Source organism: Pogoniulus pusillus, chromosome 19, assembly GCF_015220805.1.
Source record: "Pogoniulus pusillus isolate bPogPus1 chromosome 19, bPogPus1.pri, whole genome shotgun sequence".
Taxonomy (NCBI): Eukaryota; Metazoa; Chordata; class Aves; order Piciformes; family Lybiidae; genus Pogoniulus; species Pogoniulus pusillus.
This window is the reverse complement of record NC_087282.1, coordinates 8,306,269-8,327,642: the sequence shown is the minus strand read 5'-3', so window position 1 is coordinate 8,327,642 and position 21,374 is coordinate 8,306,269. Positions and strand designations below refer to the sequence as shown.

The following is a 21,374-nucleotide window of genomic DNA, read 5'->3' as shown; positions in this document are numbered from 1 at the left end:
GGATGCCGCCCGAGGGAGAACGCCCGGGGCCCATATGCAGCGGGGCGTGGGATGCTCGGTGGTCCAGTTCCCCCCCGCCCGCTCCCGTCACCGCGGAAACCGCAAGCGGGGAGAGTCCTAGCAAAGGGAGGGCTGCCCGTGTCGGGCCCTCCCGAAAGAGCTCTCACCTTGCAGCCCTCGCTTTCCTCTCCCTCCTCACAGAAGCTGACAGGCGCCAAGCCGGGCAGATAAAAGGCGGCGCAGAGAGGTGCCACCAACAGAAGTCCGGCCGCCAGCAGCCTCATCTTCTAGCCTCAAGGGGCGAAGGCACCATCAGCCGAGGCTGCAGCCCCGGCTCCCCTAACCAGCGCCTTGCAGAGGCGGCCTCAGCTGAGGCAAAGGCCGGTAACGGCGGCGTCACAACCGCGCTGCGGCCGCGGCGCCTGCGCAATGAGGCGGCGAGACCCCGGGCGCCATCGTGAGGCAGGGCAGCGTGCGGCAGGGCGGGTGCCGGTGCCTGTCGCCTTCCTCTCGGTGGGGAGGTGGTTCCCGTCTTGCGGTTTCCATTTTTGCCTCGGACGCTCAGCTCGGTCCTTTTTCTCAAAGCCCTCCTGCGGTGAGTTGTGCCGGAGCCTCGCTTCAGGCTCTGACCCCCGGCATAGCAGAATCAGAGGATGTTAGGGGCTGGAAGGGACCGTCGGAGACCATCAGGTCCAACCCTGCTGCCAGAATACCGCCATTAATCTAATGCAGGTTACACAGGAACGCTTCCAGACGGCTCTTGAATCTCAGAATGGTATGAGTTGGACCTTAAAGATTATCTAGTTTCAACCCCTCTGCCATGGGCAGGGACAGAGCCACATCCAACCTGACCCGTAACACTTCAGGGAAGGAGTATCCACAACTTCTCTGGGCAACTCGGTCCAGTGTTTCACCACCCTCACAGCAAAGGCTATCTTTCTAATATCCAGTCTAAATCTATTCTCTTCCAGTTTAAAACCATTACCCCTCATCCTATCACTATGCTACCAGCTCAGAAATCTGAGGTGGGGATCCAAGATGTTACCTTGCAACCTTCATCTGCCACCCTGCAATGTTTAATGATTACATTTTTGATGTCTCCTTCAGCAGCTTGTGATGCTTGCAGCCAGCATCAGTGGGATGTGCTCATGATGTCCCATGGCTCCTCGCTGCAATGCAGCCACCGTGGTGCCACAAAGGCGATGCCAAGCTCCAAACTCATTCAGGTGGCAATGGCAGGAGCAGCACTCAGGGACAGATGCAAAACCTAAGAAGCATCTGTCTAAGAAGCAGAGTAAGTACAAGTGATAGCTGCAAGCCAAGCTCTGTGCTACCATGGCAAACAAATACACACTGCTCAGAACGAGAGGACACAGCCTCAGGCTGCACCAGGGGAAATTTAGGCTGGAGGTGAGGGGAAAGTTCTTCACTGAGAGAGTCATTGGACACTGGAATGGGCTGCCCGGGGAGGTGGTGGAGTTGCCGTCCCTGGAGCTGTTCAAGGCAAGGTTGGACGTGGCACTTGGTGCCATGGTCTAGCCTTGAGCTCTGTGGTAAAGGGTTGGACTTGATGATCTGTGAGGTCTCTTCCAACCCTGATGATACTGTGATACTGTGACATCATGCTATGGGCATGGTTGTCAATACCAGGCAGATGACACCTCCATCTTCTTCTCTATATTTCCCACCTTGGCATGCTGTTGCCACTCTGGTTTACAACCTGCAGACAGTACATCTGCACTACCCCTGCAAAACCTCCATGTCCAACAATTTTATCAACTCACCAATCAGTAGTGAGTTGCCCTTACTGTAAGGCAGCACCAGGCAAAAGGAGAAAGAATAGAGTGCATAATAATTGCTTGTCTTGTATCTTTTCAACTGAGCCTGAAAAAATTCTTTTCAGACAGGCCCAGCTGTGTTCAGCACCTCTGATCCACCTTGTGTTACTAACCTGACAGGGGCCACAATTAGACCTCAAACAGGTCATTTAGGAGAAGCAGTTGAGGAGTTCAAGTTTAGAAATGGTTAACAAAATCAGTGCCAGAAACAATTACTATGTGCTGCTCTCATCCACACTAGTCTGAGCTTTACAGAGGAAAAATGCTGAGTTTCTAGAAGTACCTATCAACTAACTGACAGCTGCCTAGAAAATTCCTCTTTGTCATGGAAGTATTAAACTCATCTTTCCCATTATTAATTTTTGACTATGTATCTAGAAGGAATTACATTTCCCTTTTTTATTCATTAAATGAGTCTTACGCGATCAGATTATTTCTGTGTTCTTAAGTCTTCATCCCCCAGCTCTCCTGAACCCTTTATCCAGTTTAAACCCAAAGTATGACAAACTTGGTAAAAGGCCAGTAAGCTTGATGAAAACATGCAGCGTGGTACAAGGGACATCCAAAGTACTGTCCTCTGTGTGAACAGCAGTGTAAATTCAATTACAGTGTCAAAACAGCAAGGGGTTAATTCGAGATCGTGGCATTTTAGGTGAAAGCTACTACAAAAGCATTCATAAAATATTACTCTCAGGGAATGTTGTCCATCTCTCCCATCTAGCAAGCTCATGTTTATGATTATCAATGAAAAGGCATGAAGGAGTCAGTTTATATGTGTGTATGTGTTGTAAGTAATATACACATTAATTCCATATTTTCCAGCTTCTGAAAATGTGGAGAACATTTCCCAAGCTGTGACAGTTAGATAACAACGGTCTTCTGTGTAAAAAGTTGGCAGAGTTTTGGGGTTTCTCTTTGCCCAGTTAGCCCATCTAAATCTGTTTCCTGTTCTGCAGGGGTCAGATCTATTATTATTATCTTAATTTCCTATCATAAAATTCAAGGTTGACAGATCATTTGCAATAGAAATTGTCACAGGTCTTTACTCTTGAACTTTTTACTGAATAAAGTTTGTTCCTCACAGATTCTTTACTTTTTCATCAAACAGAAACCCAAACAAACCCAAACAAAAAAAAATGCAAACAAACAAAAAGGAATAAAAAAGGAAAGGAGAGGCAATAGTTAGCAAAAATCTATAGCCTCTAATCTTCTAAGAAAATGATCTGTCTCACTGAACTTGGAGCATGACCATACATAACTATGCAAGGGAATACAATAAAATACTGTTCCAGTTTGCAGTGTAGATGGACCTAAGGTTTTGATGAGAAGCCCACTGATGATATCTTTTAGGGCAAAGGACAGAATAATTTGGCCCTAATACAATGACAGTGGTCACATTCAAATGCTGTTTAAATGTTCACGCTAATCCCATCCAGCTACAGGTACAGTGCCTGCTAACAGCATGGTAATAAAATGAATTGAAGCCTGGAGTTACCAGTGAAGTGTTTTTCAAAACATTTGAGAAGAGAGGGAGACTTTTGTTTGCATCTGTTTGTCTTGCCAGCTGGGAGGCAGTCAGCAAACGCACTGCTGCAGGTCACAGAAATGAACAAAGATTTCATGCAGAGGGGGAGACTATTTTTAGCATTTTTCTTACAGGACCAACAGTTTGCTTTCACCTTCACTATTTATTCCAGAGAGGCTCTGAGGTTTAAGTCATTCTGTTTCAAAAGTAGAATTTGAACCTTTTCTTTCCTGTGATGTTGTATGAGTATCTATCTACACAGCAGATGTGTTGTTATCACGTGTGGTGCCCTCCCACTTTGTTACCCAAGGTCATCGTTCCTTTTTCCCATGCACAGTAACAGCACACAGAAGCTCTCAGCATCTATGCTGGAAAGGTGACCATCTTTAAGCTTATACCAGTCTAGAGAAGTGTTTGAGAGCTACCTCCGTTTGTATTCTCAACAGATTCTGCAAGGTAGTTGGAAGCAATGTGGTCTTTTGCTTTCTCTTAAAGAGCAGTTGAAAATCAGCAGAAACTGAGAAAATTAAGATAAAAGCAGAGTCTGATGTTCTTTTATCAGCATGTGACAGTTACAGAGCTCTGTGACTGTAACTGGGCAGCACCACAGCAGCCCAGTGGCACCTCTCAGAAACAAAGGTCTGTTGAGTACCACAAGGGAGAACATAATCACAGCTGAACAGTGCCCATCCTGTGTTTTAAGCAAGTGGATGAAGTAAAATTCTGGTGGAACATCTTGTTCTTGTCCTATGACTTATAACACAACCTAGGAAACTACACCACTGTTTCTGATTGCTTCAGACCCACCCATTCCCCCATATCCTCCATGCCACTGGTACAAACAGCAGTGTGGGAAGGAGTCAGAAGGGCTGTAGGTACAGGTGGGAAAGGCAGGATTTTATTCCTTTTAGGTGCCAGCAGATTTGTGGTAGAGCCTTGACAGCCCTAGGGGCTTCTTGATGAGGGCATGCCATGGTGTCTGTCAGGAGAAAGACCAGTATGTACAAGCAAGAGACTGAATTGGTACCAGGCACTACTGCCTGCTGTACAGCATGGATACCCTTGAAAAGCTATCGTTAAAAAATGTCTGACCTGCCACAGCTGATGCAGGGCAGTACAGGAATGTAGAGTGGCTCTGGACACCAGGTCCTCAGATCTGAGAGAGATTCCTCAGCATCACAGATCCCCAGGAATGTGCAGGGACTGGCCACTAGCATCCCGTTATTCAAACCTGGGGGATATGCTTGCAGTTCTAAGTCCTTTGGTTAATCCCAGTGGGGCTTCAATGCGGGAACCCAGTTGTGCTAGTTAGAAGCAAGCTGGAATGTTTTGGTAAAAGAACTAGATAACAGGCAGTGGAATGAAAACATGGTGTCTCCTTCTCTCACAGTTACGCTGAGAACTCTGGGAAGAAGAAGTAAACTTTCTCCATTTTTTCTTCTGCCTTTGCCTTTAGACCTAGTCACATCTCATTAACCTTGCTCCTACTAACCTTGTTCCCTAACCTCTTGGCCGCACCTCTCTTTTTCCTGAGAACTGGGGTAAGGTTGAGAGGTCCGGGGGAGGTGTTGGGGTGGTTTGAAAGCCCCTCCTGGGGACTCAGGTTTCTGGGAGGGGAGTTGTGCTTTTGTATTGTTTATCCTTTGTATATTTCTGTATATAATTGTATATAACTGTATATATTGTAAATAGCTGCTTGTAAATTCTGCTAGCTGTAAATAAATTGCTTCATCTATATTCCCAGAGGCCGTCTGAGTTAGCTGGGGCAAATTTAAAGTGTGGGGGGGGTGGGCGGGTAAGAGCCCAAACCATCAGACAAGTGCACTAAATAATTTAACTGTGATACAGCTTGGCACTGCTCCCTCATTGCACGAGAGCAAGTCAGGAGCTATATGGAATCCTAAAACCACCCGAGGAACCTGCAATTCCTTAGCTTTCACATCTTGTAGAAATTAAGGGTACTTCTTGGAGAAGGACTGGGTATAATCTGCAGCTCCTGGGTGCCAGTTTTCAGTGGTCAAGTTCACTGGAATTTCAGAAGAGGTACTGGAGACAGCCTTGCAGAATAGCTGTCCTGTTCAAAAACCACAGAGAGTATAGGAGCAGACAACTTCCCCTTAGTTTTGGTCACTTAGGTTTAAAAAAAGTAACAGAAAGATCCGTTTTTAAGTTGAAAGCCTGGGTGGCGATTAGAGTGAGTGACCTTAGGATAGACTTTGCTGACTGATTAATTCTGGTTCAGATAATCCACAAACTCAAATTATGGACACTTAAGCCTATTTTTGTGTGCACAGACTCGGCCAGTAAAAGAAAACTGAACCGAACAAGTGAACTGTAGGCATAATTTTAAAAAAAAAAAAGGACTTAGTTGAACTACTGTAAAACTTTTGTCTAATCAGCATTTCAAGCTACTCATTTCGGCTTGCTCCCAATCTCCGAGATGGAGTATTGACGCGCACACATATAATTAAACTAACTAAAAATACCTTTCGGACTGTTTTACCTGAGCAGGGTTAACCTCCCGCACAGACGCAAACTCGACCCTGTCCTAAGTGATGTTGCACTCAAAGCACGGAGGCCTCCCGCTCCGAAGCTAGCGGACAAAGAGGGGAGCCCTGCCCGCGGCAGCTCGAGTGGCCCGGCCGGCAGGATCCAGCCGCGCTCGCATCGTACCGCTGCTCACGCCCTCCGGGCCGCGGCACATCCCATCTCCGGGCGGGGCAGGACAGCGTGCTCCGGGTCGCGCAGCCCTCCCCACGCTCGCCGCGGAAGGGCCGAACGGCGTATCCGCAAGGCCAGAGCTCCGCGCCGGCCCCACAGGACTCCGGCGCCGCGGCGGGCTGCAGCCTCCCCCTGCCAGGCTCGCTGTGGCTTGCATCCGGGGCTCCATCTGACTGGTGACGTCGGCGGTATAAAGGGCTGTAGCGCCTTTGTTCGCCCTCATTGCGCAGTTGCAGTGCGGTCTGAGTGGAGGTGAGTGGCGCCGGGCGAGAGGAGCGGGCCCGGGGCTCTGGGACGGGGGAGCAGCGTGGCCCTGCACGGGCAGGAGCGGGCTGCGGGCGGCGGCGGCGGCGAGCCGAGAGGCCTAGCTGGTGGGCGCGGGAGCTGTGTTGCGCACGCTTCCCGCTGCGGGCCTCAAGCGAGGCCCGGCGGAACCAGGCCTGCCTCCGTGCCCGCCTGGCCCGGCGTGAGGTGGAGGAGCAGTGCAGCTGTGGCGAGGCAGAGCAGGGGCTCCAGCCGCTGAAGCGCGGTGGCCGCCATTTTAGGTGCGGGCTTTCTGTTCGAGCGCCTGGCGCGGGGGCCTCCGCACCCCCGAGGGGGACGAAGGGAGGGCAGCGGCCGCGCCTGCAGGCCTGTGCGGAGACCTCGAAGCGGGGCTGAGGTGCGCGGTCGGGTTGCGGCTGAGGCGGCCGTTCGGCGCCAGTGGGGGAGAAGAGTGCCTGCCAAAGGTGGCCGCCATTTTGTGGAGGTGTCTGGAGACCGCCGAGGGTCTGACGCCCCCCCGCCCCGTCTCCGCTTTCCCTTTTCCTGGCCCTCTCCTTCACGGGGTGGAAAGGAGGCGGCTGTCTGCACGCCGTGATCTGCCACAGAGTAGCAGGCCCTCGCCCTGTTCAGCCTTCCCGGGGCCCGCTTTGTCCTTGCTCTCGCTGTGTGTTGGGGGAGCACGCTGCTGCGGGCTTCCCGCCACTGCGCCGCAGGCGTGCGGGGAGCGCTTGTCCGCTGGCGCCAGGCGCTGTGCCAGGAGGTTCTGCCTTTGTCTTGGTCTCTGGCTTCTTTTGAAGTCCTCCCGCCTTACCTTAACCGTGACCCTGCGGTGAAGTCTCTGTGAAGGTGCACGCGTTGTGTAGGCCGGGACTTTGGTGCAGCTCAATTCAAATAACGAGCTTAACTTGGAATATTGGCCCAAACCTATTTGAAATTCGTAATTTTAATGTCCATTTTAACGCGTTAGGTAGTTTCTTGAAGCATCCGTGCCCAGGATTTAGAGGCAAGGAGTGCTGGCATTATTGAGGGCAGAAAGGCTGGTCCTCACAGACTTCCCGCATTAAACAACGTTTCTTGATCTTAAGAGTTGTCATTAGTGCTTTGTCCTGCGTTCAAAACCTAATCTGTTAAAAATGGGGGAGTTTGAAGAACTGAAGACAGTTCCTAGTTGCTTCAGTAAAAAAAGAAAAGCTCTTCATACCTCAGATGTTCTTGAGCAAGATGATAAACTTGCTTTTGTCCTTTTCAGGCAAGAAGTAGCTTATATTGGATAAGGTGGTATGAAAGTCATTGTTGCAATCTGTGGTGTTAATAGCAGCCTTATCTTTTTAGTAGGCCGTTTGCAGAGTCAAAATGGTTGAAGCAGATCGTCCTGGGAAGCTCTTCATTGGAGGCCTGAATACAGAGACAAATGAAAAAGCCCTTGAGGCTGTGTTTGGCAAATATGGACGCATTGTGGAAGGTAAAAAGAAAAACCTTTCTGTTTTAAGACATTACAAATGTACCAACAGAGCTGTGATGACTTTTTTGGTGTTGATCGTCTGACATGATAGTGCTTTCATGTCCTCTAAGAAGTTCTGAGCTTGAAAGGTGAAATGAAGGTTAAATGTTACTGCTTAATTACAGGAAAAGGTAACCTGTTTGTATTTTTTTCTCCAGTCCTTTTGATGAAAGATCGTGAAACCAACAAGTCCAGAGGATTTGCCTTTGTCACGTTTGAGAGTCCAGCAGATGCAAAAGATGCTGCCAGAGATATGAATGGAAAGGTAGGAATTGCAGACAAAGTACATGCTGCTATTGTTAGTGACCAGCAGTATTGATCTTTTGTGTAAACTGACCAGTGATAAAAACTGGAAAGAGAATGGTTTAGAAAAATCTTGGAGAACAATCATAACTTAATGTGGCAAAAATTCTGCATGAAGCTGGAGTCGCCTTCTCCTGATTATGGATCTGACAGGAGAAAGTGAAGCCTGGCTGTAAATCAGTTATAATCCCCTTTTTGGTTTTCAGTTGGTGATGGAGGGCTTTCTGTTAGTTAGCTCTTCATTCTTACATGTCTCCTGTGGTGGTTTTGTTTTGTCATATTTGAATGCAGGGCTGTGTAAGTGGTGTTTGAGGGAAGTGACTTGCCTGAAAACTATTAATGGTTCCCTTAATATGGGTTTAATGTGACTTCCCTACTGTACTGGAGTGTTGATGAGCTTATCTGGTAATCTGTAGGTAACCTCCTACATATGTTAGTTGCAATATATTGGGCATATATGAGGAGCATCTTCCTAGTTAGTGTGAAAGGGCTTTGCATTTAGCAAGCAATTGAATTTGCTTGTTTACTCCCTGTCATACAATGATAGGAGTTAAAAGAGCAAATAATGCATATGTGATGTCTTGAAGAGCCTAGGAATTTGGAGTGAAAGTTGTGAGAAAAGTCAGGATAGTTTGTCGAATACCTTAGGCTGTTGTGACTTTTGTGTTCTGGCATGTGTTCGAAAAGCTAGATACAAGTTTGCAACTTCGTGGTTAACAGCTGCTTATCTTTGTAGAGGTGCTGTCTCTTCAGGCAGTAGGAGCAGGTGTGGTTCACTCAGATTTCAGACTCTAGTCTTTTGTGCTCAATTTGAGTGCTCGTGTTAAGGTCATGCTGTGTTGGCCTTCAAAGCAGTGTCTGAGATGTTATTCATGTAAGGTGAAGAAGCCTCAACTAATAGGATTATTTAACTCAGGACTGTGATAGGTGTTTGTCTTGTTAGGCATTGAAGTGAAAGAAATGTCAGTCTGCAGTCAGTAAAATGTGACAAATGATTGAACTTTGAGAAGTAAGGAAATGATCCTGTGCTAGCTTTTTGCTGTGTATTTAGTTTCTGGGATCTTCAGGACACCCTGATAACAATTAGTGTTACTTTTCATTGGAGACTTGCTTCCTTTTTAAACAAGCTTTTGTTAGGGCAGAGAGTGACCAACTCAATGTCCTTTCTGTACCAGCCCAAATATCCTTAAAGGAATTCCTTTTATTTCTCCATTGGATAGTTTCCCTACACTTCTGAAGACTTGTTTACTGCAGGTTTTAAACACTGTTTTCCTTTGAAGTAGTCAAACCCAACAAAGTAACTTCAAGCACCAACAAAGAATTTTCAGACTGAAGGGAGTGCAGTCACAAATCCTGACCTGTTGTGGAGTGCATCTTTCAAATGAAAATCCTTCTCAAAGTAATAACCAGCTGTTCTGAATCTTGACTGTTTTGGCATGTGTTAGGTCACACTGGAAGCATTTTGGAAAGCAATACTTACTGAAGTAGCTAAAGGAGAGTGAATGTTCGTGGCTGAGTAAATGGCTACATCTTTTCGAATGCACCATCTGCAGCACTGTCAAGAAATGCTGGAAAGTCTGACCTTGTGGATCATCATTCTCATGGTTTCTCTACAACATTACCTTCATCTGCTTTGAAATGTTAGCAGCAAATAGTATATGAAAAGAACATCTTTGTTTGGGATTTGGTCTAGAAGGACCTTTTTAAGATAAAACTTTGGCTGCTGCTCTGAGTAGTTCCACAGTTCTGTACTGGTCTAGCTTGGTTTGACCATGGATATGAAAGATGTGGAAGAAGTTCATGATGTAGTCTCTTAGGGTCCTTATCTTCAGAAAGCTTTCTGGTCAATGTTTCAAAGACTCTGCATTCTAAATCTGAGGAGGAAGCCATGTCTGAGGCTGTGTCTGGGATCATGGTAATCAGTTTGGAGCTTTTCTGTCCATCTGCAAATGATGGATTAGGTCTCCATAAAAATTGCAGGCAATTAAAAAGCAGCAGCAGAAGCGCCATGCCAGCAATTGTTGGAGCAGTCTGAAAGGAGTTAGCTGACTTGTCCAGCCAGGGTGAAGAGCTCTGCATCACCAGTGTGTTGCTCCTTCTGTTGCTCAGAGCAATTCTAAGTTACAGCCAGTCAAAGAGGCTGACAGATTCATCTGCAGCAAATTTCCATTTGATTTCTCTCTGCAGATGTTCATGAAAGTGTATCTGTTATGTTATTCCTTTGGGTATGGGGGATAAAGGAGGTTAATTTATATTCTAAATTGGGACAAGCATAGACTAGTCTAAGCTTGCTTGTTGAAGATTAATTTCAGTCCTGCAAAAAGAGGTCAGGAGATAATGATTTTTGGAGTGGAGATAGAGTTTTCCACTTAAACTATGTTCTCTGTGGAATTAGATCAACACCAGCCTGTCTGAGCAGCACAGAAGAAATGTTACAGAAGTAACTCATCACAGCAAACTTCTAGCCTTTAAGAACCGACTTTTTATGTGGTGATCAACTCTACATCCTGATGTCATGAAATGCACACACTTATCTGGACATAAATATGAATACTCTAAGTCTGTAATGGTCATTTTCTGCAGTAAGCAGTTCTCATGGTCTATCCTCAGGACTTCTAAAAATCTAAGTTATAGAGTGGATAACTAAAGAGATGATACTGACTTCAGAGGGAAACATCTGGGACAAACCAAATACTTCATTGCAGTGTAGTCCTGCCAAGCCAGCTGGACTGTGTTAAGAGATTGGAAGCAAATCCTGCAATCCAAGCAGCAGTTTAAACTGTACTCGGCTCTGCATTCTCTTCTAATCAGAAAATGTTTCCAGTTCTGGTGAAGAAACGGTAAAATCCCTAGAAGGTCAGCCTGATAAATTATCTTCAGTCCTTGAATGTATTTGGCAAAAAGAAGCCCCTCTTGATGTGCCATCAAAGAATGCAGAAATGGAGGAGTTACTGCAACATCAACAGTGAAATAAATGATCCATGGGAGAGGAAAGCCATATGTGGTCTTAGTTTACCGCTTCGTGCAACTTTCTGTCACAGTTTCCTGAATACTTCTGCCCCACTCTGAGAGCTTCCCAAATTTTATTCATATTTTTCTGTTGGAATGTGGAACAGTTTTCAGGACGCTTCTGGAGTTCTGTTTTCTTGCAGTTGCCTGGCTCACTTCACAAAGCTGTAGAGGTTGTTCATTCTACAAACAGGTTTTATGATTGCCAATCTACTACTATACTAAAATGACTTGTACCTTAAATTGCTTTTGTGATTTTTAGCACCAATGTGACTTCACTTTTATGGTGCTCATATCTTACTAAAATGCTATTGTGACACTCTAAATCAAGGCTATAAAAAACAGTTAATGAGTGTTCATGTTGATAGCTGGTAATTTGGCCTCAAAAAAATCCTTACTCTGAGATGGCTTGTGTGAGGTTTATCTGCTCATTTAGATGAGACCTTTCTTGAGCCAAGAACCTAGAAAAAGTCCCTTTTGCTTTGTAATAGGACAAACTGACAAAATATCTTCTAATATTAAAAAAATAGCCTTTCTGGACCTAATGAAAAGCCTTTTGGACCTTATGCAAGCAGCTTTATAAAGCTATGCCTAAGGCAGTTTCTTTTGCCTAGGTAAGGTGCAGAAGTGTAAAGTAGAAGGAAATGGGAGAAATAAGCAAAACTATCCTTCCTACATGAAGGACTTGGACCTAGCATCAAGGTTTTCAGAACCCATGCTAGCAGAAAAGGATGGTGTTTGATTTTGAAACTTGAAACAAACTCGGTCTGCTCTGAGGTTGAGGACAACAGAGGTCATGATGGTGAAGCCAGGGGCTGAGGCTTCAAGCCCAGTGTTCCTGTTCTGAGAAGCATGGCTGAAGAGAGATGAATGATGGCAAAATGTGATGCTGACATTCCAGTGACTAGAAATACTGATGCTTACTCTTGGAATGTTTTGGCTTCCCATGACAAAAAGCTTTTTGAGGAACTTTCCCAAAGTAAAAACTCTACCAAGTCAAAGCCGGTATTTTGCTAGTATTGTTTTTCCTCACAATGGATCAAGTCGGACCTGTGTGTATACATGTAGGTGTTAAAAACAACAGCTGCAACTGCATATGGTGGCAGGATACATGAGCTACTCTTAAGTGGATGATTTCAGAGGGCTAGATTTCAGTGGAGAACAAGGAGCATTCATACCTCAGTAAGAAACTCAGCTGTTGGGAATAAGACATTTTTAGCAGTCTTATTCTTGTTCACTTACTGCAGCATTGAACTGCACTAACACTTCCTGCCTGTATAATCCATTAGTTGTCATAGCAGAGTTAAATATTTAACTGCTAAAAAAGGTTACTGCACATCCATCCTGGCAAATACGGTTTATTTGCCTAACTTCAGCAGAGTATGTGAGCTTAGCTCTGCTATAATTACCAAATGTGTAGTGTTTGAAAAGATTCTGCAGAAATTTGATGAATTCAGTTGAGTTAGTCAGTGTTTTGCCACCTGCTTGTGTTTGATGTTATAATAGGTGGCTGCAGAGTTCCTGTTACTGCAGGTCTGTATTCTAGAAAAAGCTGCTGCATTTTACCACACAGCCCCCCTCCCCCCCAAACCCTAAAACACCCCACACAACAGAACCCCCAGACAAAAACAAAACCAGAAAAACCACAAAGTACCTCCACTCTGGAAAAGCAAATAGAGTAACTTCCAAAAGCCCAGCATGGAACAGTAGGAAAGAGGGGTGAATTATCATACTGTCTGCTTTGTAGATGCTGAAATTACTTCTAAATGCTTCTGTGATCATCGTTTTATCAGGACATCAAGAAAATGTACTAAACGGCCTCCCCATTGCCAGAAATCCCAACTGAAGCTAAGATACCTTCAGCTTAATCCTGGTGCAGTCCTAGTTTGGTACAAAAGTCCCTGGCAATTGCAAATGAATTGGAGCTCATAAATCATGTTTCATTTACAGAATAAATGACATGGGGCTGCCGTAATCATTGGACACTTATGTATTCACTGAAAGTACTTTCTGATGCTGCTCTATATTTTTTTTCTCCCCCATCAATACCACAAGAATGAAGTGCTGTAGAAATTAGGGCCAACGTGCTGCTGAGTACATGGGGACTAATACTGAAGACTGAAATCGGTTCTAGAGTTGCTCTAACTTTATAAAATGGAAGCCCTGTAATAGTGAAGCAAGAGGGGCTTAATTTAAGAAATACAAACATGACTGAGCAATAAGTAAAGCAGCTTCTTCTTTAGTCATTAGATGGGAAAGCAATTAAAGTGGAACAAGCAACCAAGCCATCCTTTGAAAGTGGTGGTAGGCGTGGGCCACCACCTCCTCCACGAAGCAGAGGTCCTCCCAGGGGCCTTAGAGGTGGAAGAGGCGGAAGTGGCGCGAGAGGACCACCTTCAAGAGGGAGTCACTTGGGTATGTATTTACCTCTCATTATATACTTGGACAACATACAAGACAATCCCATTGGAAGATGACAATAATCCTACTGGAAAAAAAAGTCAAACAGCTGAATAGTGCACTCCTTGTTCTTTATTAAAATGGTGAAATATGATCTCAGCAGGTTAGTCGAATTTTTGATTAGGCAAGTACACCTTAAAAAAACCTTTCAAATAACGAAGATTCCCTTCTACAACTAACACTCCACTTGACTTTGGCTATGAAAGAAAAGCAAAACTCCTGCCCTGCACGAGAAAGGAAGCTTTCTGCTATTCAAGTTGAAAATGCCATTCTCTTCCACCCGGGAAAGGGAACTGCCTTGCCTTCTTTCTAGTAAGAGGTCTAAAAGTCTAGGACTGGTTTTCAGAGATCACAGTGGGTGTTAGGGAAGCTAAGCCTTGTTTGTTACAGAATAGTAGTGTGATGTTGAGCTTTCTAAAGGGGAAGGGTAGCACCTTACTTGATACTGGATGATCCTTAATATACAGCTATTTATTCAGAGACTTTTCAGTATCAAAAGAGAACTCTAATTTTGCAGAAAGAGCAAGCAGCACCTGAGGTGTAAAAGTAGTAGTGCAGAAAAAGCTCAGGAAATACTGAAAACTGCCTTGCAGAGTCTGTGCAGTAGGTACTACAGACTCTAATGTCTCTCTGCTCTCTCTATGTAAGATCATCTCTAGTGCATCTTCCCAGGTGGCTCTTCTGAGAACAGGAACTTGGTGATCAACTAAACTGTGCCTGATGACAGATAGGAGCTGTCTTTCTCCCTTGTGTCACACTCAGTGGCTTTTGGATAAGTTATAGAAGACAGTTTTTGACAGGAATTCAGGCTGGAAAGGTAACTTGATGGGCTCTCAGTTTTGCCAGTAGCATCTAGTAGTGGCCAAAGCAGCATATAAGACTTTGAGATTAGTTACAGAGGTTTACTGTTGATTGCGTAGTGGTAATAGAGCACATAGGTTATTGCAGTTCAGGCTTTGGGAGCATACAGGTGAATATCTCAGAAATAACAAGTTGATTTAATGGCTTATCCTCCAGGGTCTTCTCGAGGGCCACTTCCCATGAAGAGAGGTCCACCTCCACGAAGTGGAGGCCCTCCACCTAAAAGATCTGCACCTTCAGGACCAGTGCGCAGTAGTAGCATGGGAGGAAGAGGTAAGGACTTCTGAAAGATCTTGTTACTTAGCTGTAGCACTTTAACCTTTCTTCAGGAGCTCTTGCAAATCATTGATTGTAACTGAAATCTGCTGTGGGATAGTGTATGGGTTTTTTAAACTCGTCTCCATACCGATACAATTTTGCAGCTGTGTGGAACAGCTATGTCTGACTTCTGAACTGTATTCTGCCTAGAGTTGTTTTAAAAGTGTACAAGCAAAAATGCAAAGTACAGAGGCTACAGAGATACTTTTAAATAGCTTTGAACAGATAACCTGCCTGGGAGTTTTCTGTGTGGCTAAGTGCTAATTAAATTTAAAACTTTGAACTATTTCTCTGAAGCTCCTGTGTCACGAGGAAGAGACAGTTACGGTGGTCCTCCACGCAGAGAACCAATGCCATCACGAAGAGATGTCTACATGTCTCCAAGAGATGATGGCTATAGCACTAAAGATGGGTAAGTACTTCTAATTTGACTGCGTTTGCTTGTCAGAGAAGGATTTTGATCTCTGATCTTCTGAGATGTGACACAACTAATGTCTCAATTGTTGGTCTTTGTAGTTACTCAAGCAGAGATTACCCTAGTTCCAGGGATACACGAGACTATGCACCACCCCCACGAGACTATGCCTATCGAGACTATGGTCATTCCAGTTCACGTGATGAATATCCCTCAAGGGGATACAGGTACCTACTATTGCATTTTTCTACCCTGTCATTTTGTTTTTGCTGTGCTCTCACTGATTGGTACTAAGTCTTAGTAGTCTTTCCTCCTATAGCGATCGTGATGGATACGGTGGTGGACGTGACAGAGACTACTCAGATCATCCAAGCGGAGGCTCCTACAGAGATTCCTATGACAGTTATGGTAAGAATCCATTTTGAGAATCATGTAGTAATTGGTACAGGTGTCACAGAACTTGACTTTTATTAGGTTGCTCATGTTTTAGGGGGAAGTGGTGTATTTTTTTTTCCCCTACAGTGAAAGTGCAATTGTTGGTTATCATTTGATCATCTTGTTAAATAAGCTATAAGCTAAAGAAGCAAAATCTACAGTTCAGGATTGCAGCTGTCTCTGGAAAATATGGCTGAGTTTCTTCTCTAAAATAACAAGCTGTTCTGGAATACCCAGTAAAGAGCCTGCCTGAATAAACACCGTCTTCATCCCTTCAGAGTCTTTAAAACCACTCACTGCCTGATACGCAATCCCCACTTTAAATACCATTAGTGTGGCAGATAATACTAAGAACATCTCAGTGCATACAAAAGAGTAGGCAGTGACCATTTAAATACAGCAATTCTGTAAATTCAGATTGAAATTGTTATATATAACTTATGGTATTGCCATATTACCTGACCATTGACCCTGCAGGTAACTCACGTAGTGCTCCACCTGCACGAGGGCCCCCTCCATCTTATGGTGGAAGCAGTCGCTATGACGATTACGGCAGCACACGAGATGGATATGGAAGCCGAGAAAGTTACTCAAGCAGCAGAAGTGATGTCTACTCAAGTGGCCGTGATCGTGTTGGAAGACAAGACAGGGGTCTTCCCCCGTCCATGGAAAGGGGCTATCCACCTCCTCGTGATTCTTACAGTAGTTCAAGCCGCGGAGCCCCCAGAGGCGGTGGCCGTGGCGGAAGCAGGTCCGATAGAGGTGGAGGCAGAAGCAGATACTAAAAACACTCTTAAACTTTTGGACCAAGACAGATTACTTCTCAAAAACAAACCCTTGAAAGTGGAAGTTGTTCTGTTCTATCTTTACTACCCGAGGACTACTAAACGGAAAAGTTGTTTTTACCTTTTTTTATTGTTGCCTGTTAAGTTTTCCCCCCTCCGTGACTCTTAATGCTCTTGTGAGGAAAAGTTAAACCAATGTTAGTTTCATTTCAGAATTGTTAACATTTCTTTCAAAAAGCAGATGTTAAATGTATAAAAGTTGAGCTGTGTACTAGTGTTGTAACTTTCCAAGTAAAGTTTCCCTGAAATGCCACACTTCCCATCTGATTTTCCTCATCAATGGGACAAGCAGTTTTTAAGATCTTCCCGCACAACATCCAGCCATCTGCCATGGAGATGGATTGTTCTACATGTTCAGCATCTCATTCTTAAACAGAGTATTGCTTGTTATTTGGAGGGTGGTGGGGCTATTCCACACACAGTTCAGTTGTGCCTAGAATGTGAAGTCGCAGTGTTCCCAGTACAAAATGCCTTCAGATCCTTTGTGTAAAGAAAAATAGAGGATATCGTTCACGTAACCTGAAAAAGCAAGTGGATAATACTATTTTTCTGCCTTTCTACTGTTACATGGGGAGTTTGCAAAGATCTCCCATACAAATAAATCCATGTACATGTAAGTCAGCTACAGAATACTGTAAAAAAAAAAATAAAACAAAAATTGACCAATCCATCAAAGAAGCTGCAAAAAAAACGATGCTTGCTCACACTGTTTCAAATTTTTGCAACTCTGTAGTGTTTCACTTTTAAAGGAACATCTTTGATTCCAAAGGAGAAAATAAGATAAGCAAAGAAGTCTTTCTCTCCAACTTCTCAAAGGCTTATGGCTTCATAAAAACAAGTGAATCTTTCAGCATTCCACAGCTGATTTAAAGCATCAAATGCCTGTGAAACAGCAAAGATGGTAAGCAAAGCAAACTAGTTTTTCAGTCTAAGTCAGAATTGAACCAAGTTAACCTTCCTCTAGTACAGTAAGACAAGCTGCACGTCATGGCAATGGAAGTGCTGTGTAGATTAAAAATAAAAAGGAAAAGAAATGCTCCAATCCATTAGAACTTCTCCAAATTCAACATTTCTTCTTGGATAAAAGCATTTATGGCACCAATTTTGAACCTAAAGGCAATGCAGCTCGCTGTAGACAGATTATTGCAAAGTAGGGTTGGGAGGGGGAATTTTGTGCCCAGTATCTTGCAATGAAGATGCTTAGAGGCTGCCAGTGCTGTATTTTAATGAAATTAAAGCCTCCTGAAAGCAGGAATTGGTTTAGATTGAGACTGTTAGCTCGGCTGTTGGGAGTTTGAACCAAGCCATTGCAAACGTGACGTTTAGTTGGATGCCTGACTCTTGTTTAGTTTGACACTACATTACAGGAATATCTAATACATGTGGCAAAACCTGTGGCAAGTTGTTATGACTCGGGTAAAGCCATGAAGTTCAAAAGATGCTCTTGAATAAAATAGACATGAAGACCTCCAACTAAAAAAAAAAACAAACCACAAACCCAAAAGCTTTGTACTACTGTTTAGTTCTCAGTAAATGTTGTCGTTCAACTTTAAGGATTTAACATGGCAGTGCACCATTGAAAAGGAATGAGAGTCCATAAGCCATGCAACCTGTCACTAAGCCATTCCAGCCCATTCCAAGCCAGTGAATCCTCCACCACTTAAAAGAGAAGTAGTAAAGCTTGCAACAGAATAATCTGCAAACCCAAACTTTGTGACTTTTCTGATATGGGGGGGGGGATGCACTGTAGATTGTCTTGTGCTGTCAAATGTATTTCTTTCAATTTGTTTTATCTTCTTTTGGTTGCAGGGTGATAACTTCTAGAAGATACTGTTGTAGTAATGCTGGTTCACCTGTGCTGATGATGGAGATGCATGATGCCTGTACCAATACGTAAGGTAAATATTTGATTGGTGTAATAGAATCAGAATCAAGCAGGTTGGAAGAGAACTCCAAGCTCATCCAGTCCAACCTAGCACCCAGCCCTATCCAGTCAGCTACACCATGGCACTAAGTGCCTCATCCAGTCGTCTTGAATGCCTCCAGTGGAAGAAAGATAACTTACGGTTCTGTGTTGGATAGATTTGGGTGCGTGTTCATGACAAAATGCTGTTTTCAACTTCTTGATTGAGTTTTGGAGGAAGACATTTAAGCAGTCTTCTTATACCTGGCAAGTTAGAGCAGTGAGAGACATCTGTAGCATTTGAGTCAATCTCAATGGGAATGACTGAAAGTAAAATAGGAATACACTTTTGAATCAGTCTAGGAATTGTTAGAAGCCCAAACCACAAAAATCTGAATTAGAATGATAAATGTCTGTAGAGATATCAAATCAATCTTGCTAAGTGTGCAGAATGTGCCATTTAATGATTGTACTGAGCTTAATCTTTGATTACTAATTAATCCAGAAGTTCTTGGATTAAATTACTGATTCTAGGCATCTCCAGAATGGTTTCTATGTTCACAATCAGCTGTGCTTCATGACTTTTGAAGCCTGTCCTATTAAAATGATTTTTGAAGTAAGTGTGGACTTAACTGTCTTCAGACTTCTTGTGGAAGTGACTATTTCCTATCTCCCGTTCACCTGGTAACTCACCAGGGAAAAAGAAACTTGCAAGTTGCTGTCCAGCTAATACAACTTTCCAAAAATACATTTTTTACTTTAAAAAGGAAATAGCCTCTATTGTGTGCAGAGTCTGTTAAGGTCTAGTGTAGTGTGAAGGATAGGGGTAGGTGACCTTTCCCAAGAAAGTGTTTGGGAAGCCCATGTACTTTTGATGTAACGTTTAAATTGGTCTTCAGGCCACTCTCTAACAACATATTTTGCTGTTAGTTTCAAATACTGCTTTTGAGAATCAATTTCACTGAAAAGAAAAAGCTTTAGTTGGGACACCGTTGTTCCATGGAATTATAGAACGGTTAAGGTTGGAAGGGATTCTTCAGGCTCATATAGTTCATAGCACCCCTGGTGCGGGCAAGGATGCCTCCCACTAGACCAAGTTGCTAAAGGCTTCATCCAGCCTGGCCTTGAACATCTCCAGGGAGGGGACACCCACAGCCATCCTGGGCAAACTGTTCCCAGTGTCTCACCACCCTCACTGGAGAGAATTTATTTATAATCTCCAGTCCCAATCTTCCTTCTTCCACCTCAAAGCTGTTGCCTCTATATCACTACAAGCCTTTGTTAAAAGTCCAGACTACTGGGTTGTATTTCAGATCAAATGCAGAAGCATTGTGACTATGTTTTAAGTCAAATGAAGCATGTAGTTAACATAAAAGCTCGTAGTTGACCAACTTCTTTTTCTGTTACTTGATAACATTTTTACCAACGAAACACTTTGCTTTCCTTACCTTCCCATTCCTCTTCAGCATGAGCATTGAAGTACTTAGATTTTAAATACTGCTGGAAAGGACATTGTTTGAACAGCAGATTAAAACCAAAATGTAACCTTTTCTCATTCGAAACTCACTTCTCATGCAAAAATCATTAATAGCAGTAGTATGGCACCAAAGGGGATTAGGGAAATAGATCTAAAAATAAGTTCTTTCTCATTCCCCCATCAACTTTGAAAAAATAAGCAAGAGACAGTTTTTAAATGTAGGGCTTCAGGCTGGAATAGGCTGGCCAGGGAGGTGATGGAATCGCTTATCCCTGGAGGTGTTCAAGAAACATGTGGACGTTGAGCTCTGGGACATGGTTTGATGTCCGTGGTGGTGTTAGGTCAGCAGTTGGACTTGATAATCTTAGAGGTCTTCTCCAACGTTAGTGATTGTATTCTGTGATTGAATCAAGAGTCTTCTAATAATAAAGAGATGGAATGCTGTCTTTAATATGCAACATGCTTCGTGACTTCAGAAGGTCTTGCTAATCATCCTATGGGTGTCAGAGCATTTTCAGCTGTTCTAATGTGTGTGCTTCAGCTTCCCAGCTAATATAGAGAGTTGAAAGTTAATTACCCTTAGAAATTAAAAAAGCTTCCCTCCTTGGGAAAATTGCTTTTTATTCTCAGTTCACTAGATGTGTTTTGAGGCTTGTGTTGTGGTACTGGATCATACTGTGAGATTATTACAGATACTAAAGATAAAAACATGCTTTCCCAGCAGACTCTGCAGTTTACAGAGATTTCCAAATTCGTAACAGCCACGGTGCCAGTCAGTGTTAATTTAAGGAGCAGAAAATAGAACTTGAACTCATGGCACCAAAAGTAATTCTAAACTGGTGTAAAAAAATAGGTATTTCTACTAATTCAGCAAGCTGTTCACCTTCTCTTGATCACTAGTTTTATCTAGCTTAAAGCACAGAATTACTTAAAAGTTAATACTAGTATGTTTACTACTGGGCTTAGATGGTCAAGAACCAGTGGGATTTTGAGACTGAGTTTGGAAGGGCAGTAGGGGGTGTGTGCACAGGAATTGCAGAAGCTTGATTTAGAGTTGGCTCTGGAGACAGCGTTGTACCTGAAGTGTTCATTAATGGAAGTAGTCCTCAGTTCTGATTAGTGTAGCTAATTAATTGCTGATGTATTTTCATTCTGCTGGGACAAATTTCATAAAAGGCAAATAGAATCATGGAGTTGTTTCACTTGGAAAAGGCCTTTAAAATCCCTGAGTCAAACCATCAACTCAATAAAATAGAATAAATTGTCAAGTCCAACCATCAACCCAACATCCCTGTGGCCACTAAACCGTGTCCCAAAGTGCCATGTCCACATATTTCTTGAAGATCTCTAGGAATGGTGACTCCACCTCCCTGGGCAGCCTGTTCCAATGCCTGACCAAACATGTGCATTGTGGGTGTAAAAACAACTCAAAGGTTACTAGCTGTTTCATGCTAACTTGTATTTCCTTTTTGCAGTTACGCTGACTAGAAGACAGCAGT

The 21,374-nt window shown here is 43.8% G+C and overlaps 3 protein-coding genes and 1 non-coding gene across 6 annotated transcripts in view; 2 read left to right on the top strand and 2 right to left on the bottom strand.

Moving 5' to 3' along the window:
• Nucleotides 1–401, bottom strand: part of LOC135183873 (transmembrane 9 superfamily member 2-like) — a 38,779-nt gene extending 38,378 nt beyond the window's left edge. The window contains exon 1 of the mRNA XM_064159156.1: nt 168–401. Within this exon, the coding sequence (XP_064015226.1) occupies nt 168–284 (117 nt within the window). The 5' untranslated portion in view covers nt 285–401. The remainder of the gene's footprint in view (nt 1–167) is intronic.
• A 4,805-nt stretch (nt 402–5,206) lies between these two features.
• LOC135184140 (serine/arginine repetitive matrix protein 1-like) lies at nt 5,207–7,409 on the bottom strand. Its single transcript, XM_064159731.1, has 4 exons — nt 7,401–7,409; nt 7,030–7,186; nt 5,867–6,970; nt 5,207–5,437 (listed from the first exon to the last, which is right to left on the bottom strand). Exons 1-3 carry the CDS (start codon nt 7,407–7,409, stop codon nt 5,928–5,930), a joined length of 1,209 nt encoding a protein of 402 aa, XP_064015801.1. The 3' UTR covers nt 5,207–5,437; nt 5,867–5,927.
• Nucleotides 6,250–16,521, top strand: RBMX (RNA binding motif protein X-linked). 3 transcript variants are annotated; one of them, XM_064159154.1, is made up of 9 exons: nt 6,250–6,336; nt 7,684–7,810; nt 8,008–8,114; nt 13,405–13,576; nt 14,639–14,755; nt 15,098–15,212; nt 15,317–15,442; nt 15,520–15,623; nt 16,128–16,521. In XM_064159154.1, exons 2-9 carry the CDS (start codon nt 7,702–7,704, stop codon nt 16,433–16,435), a joined length of 1,158 nt encoding a protein of 385 aa, XP_064015224.1. In that variant the 5' UTR covers nt 6,250–6,336; nt 7,684–7,701; the 3' UTR covers nt 16,436–16,521. The 3 variants fall into 3 exon arrangements, with proteins under 3 accessions (XP_064015224.1, XP_064015225.1, XP_064015223.1); XM_064159155.1 differs by having other exon boundaries at nt 6,251–6,336; nt 7,681–7,810; nt 15,535–15,623; XM_064159153.1 differs by having other exon boundaries at nt 6,251–6,336; nt 7,681–7,810.
• Nucleotides 7,861–7,933, top strand: LOC135184165 (small nucleolar RNA SNORD61). The gene has a single exon (XR_010305878.1). It is a non-coding gene; the product is annotated as a small nucleolar RNA SNORD61 (small nucleolar RNA).
• Nucleotides 16,522–21,374: the final 4,853 nt, after the last annotated feature.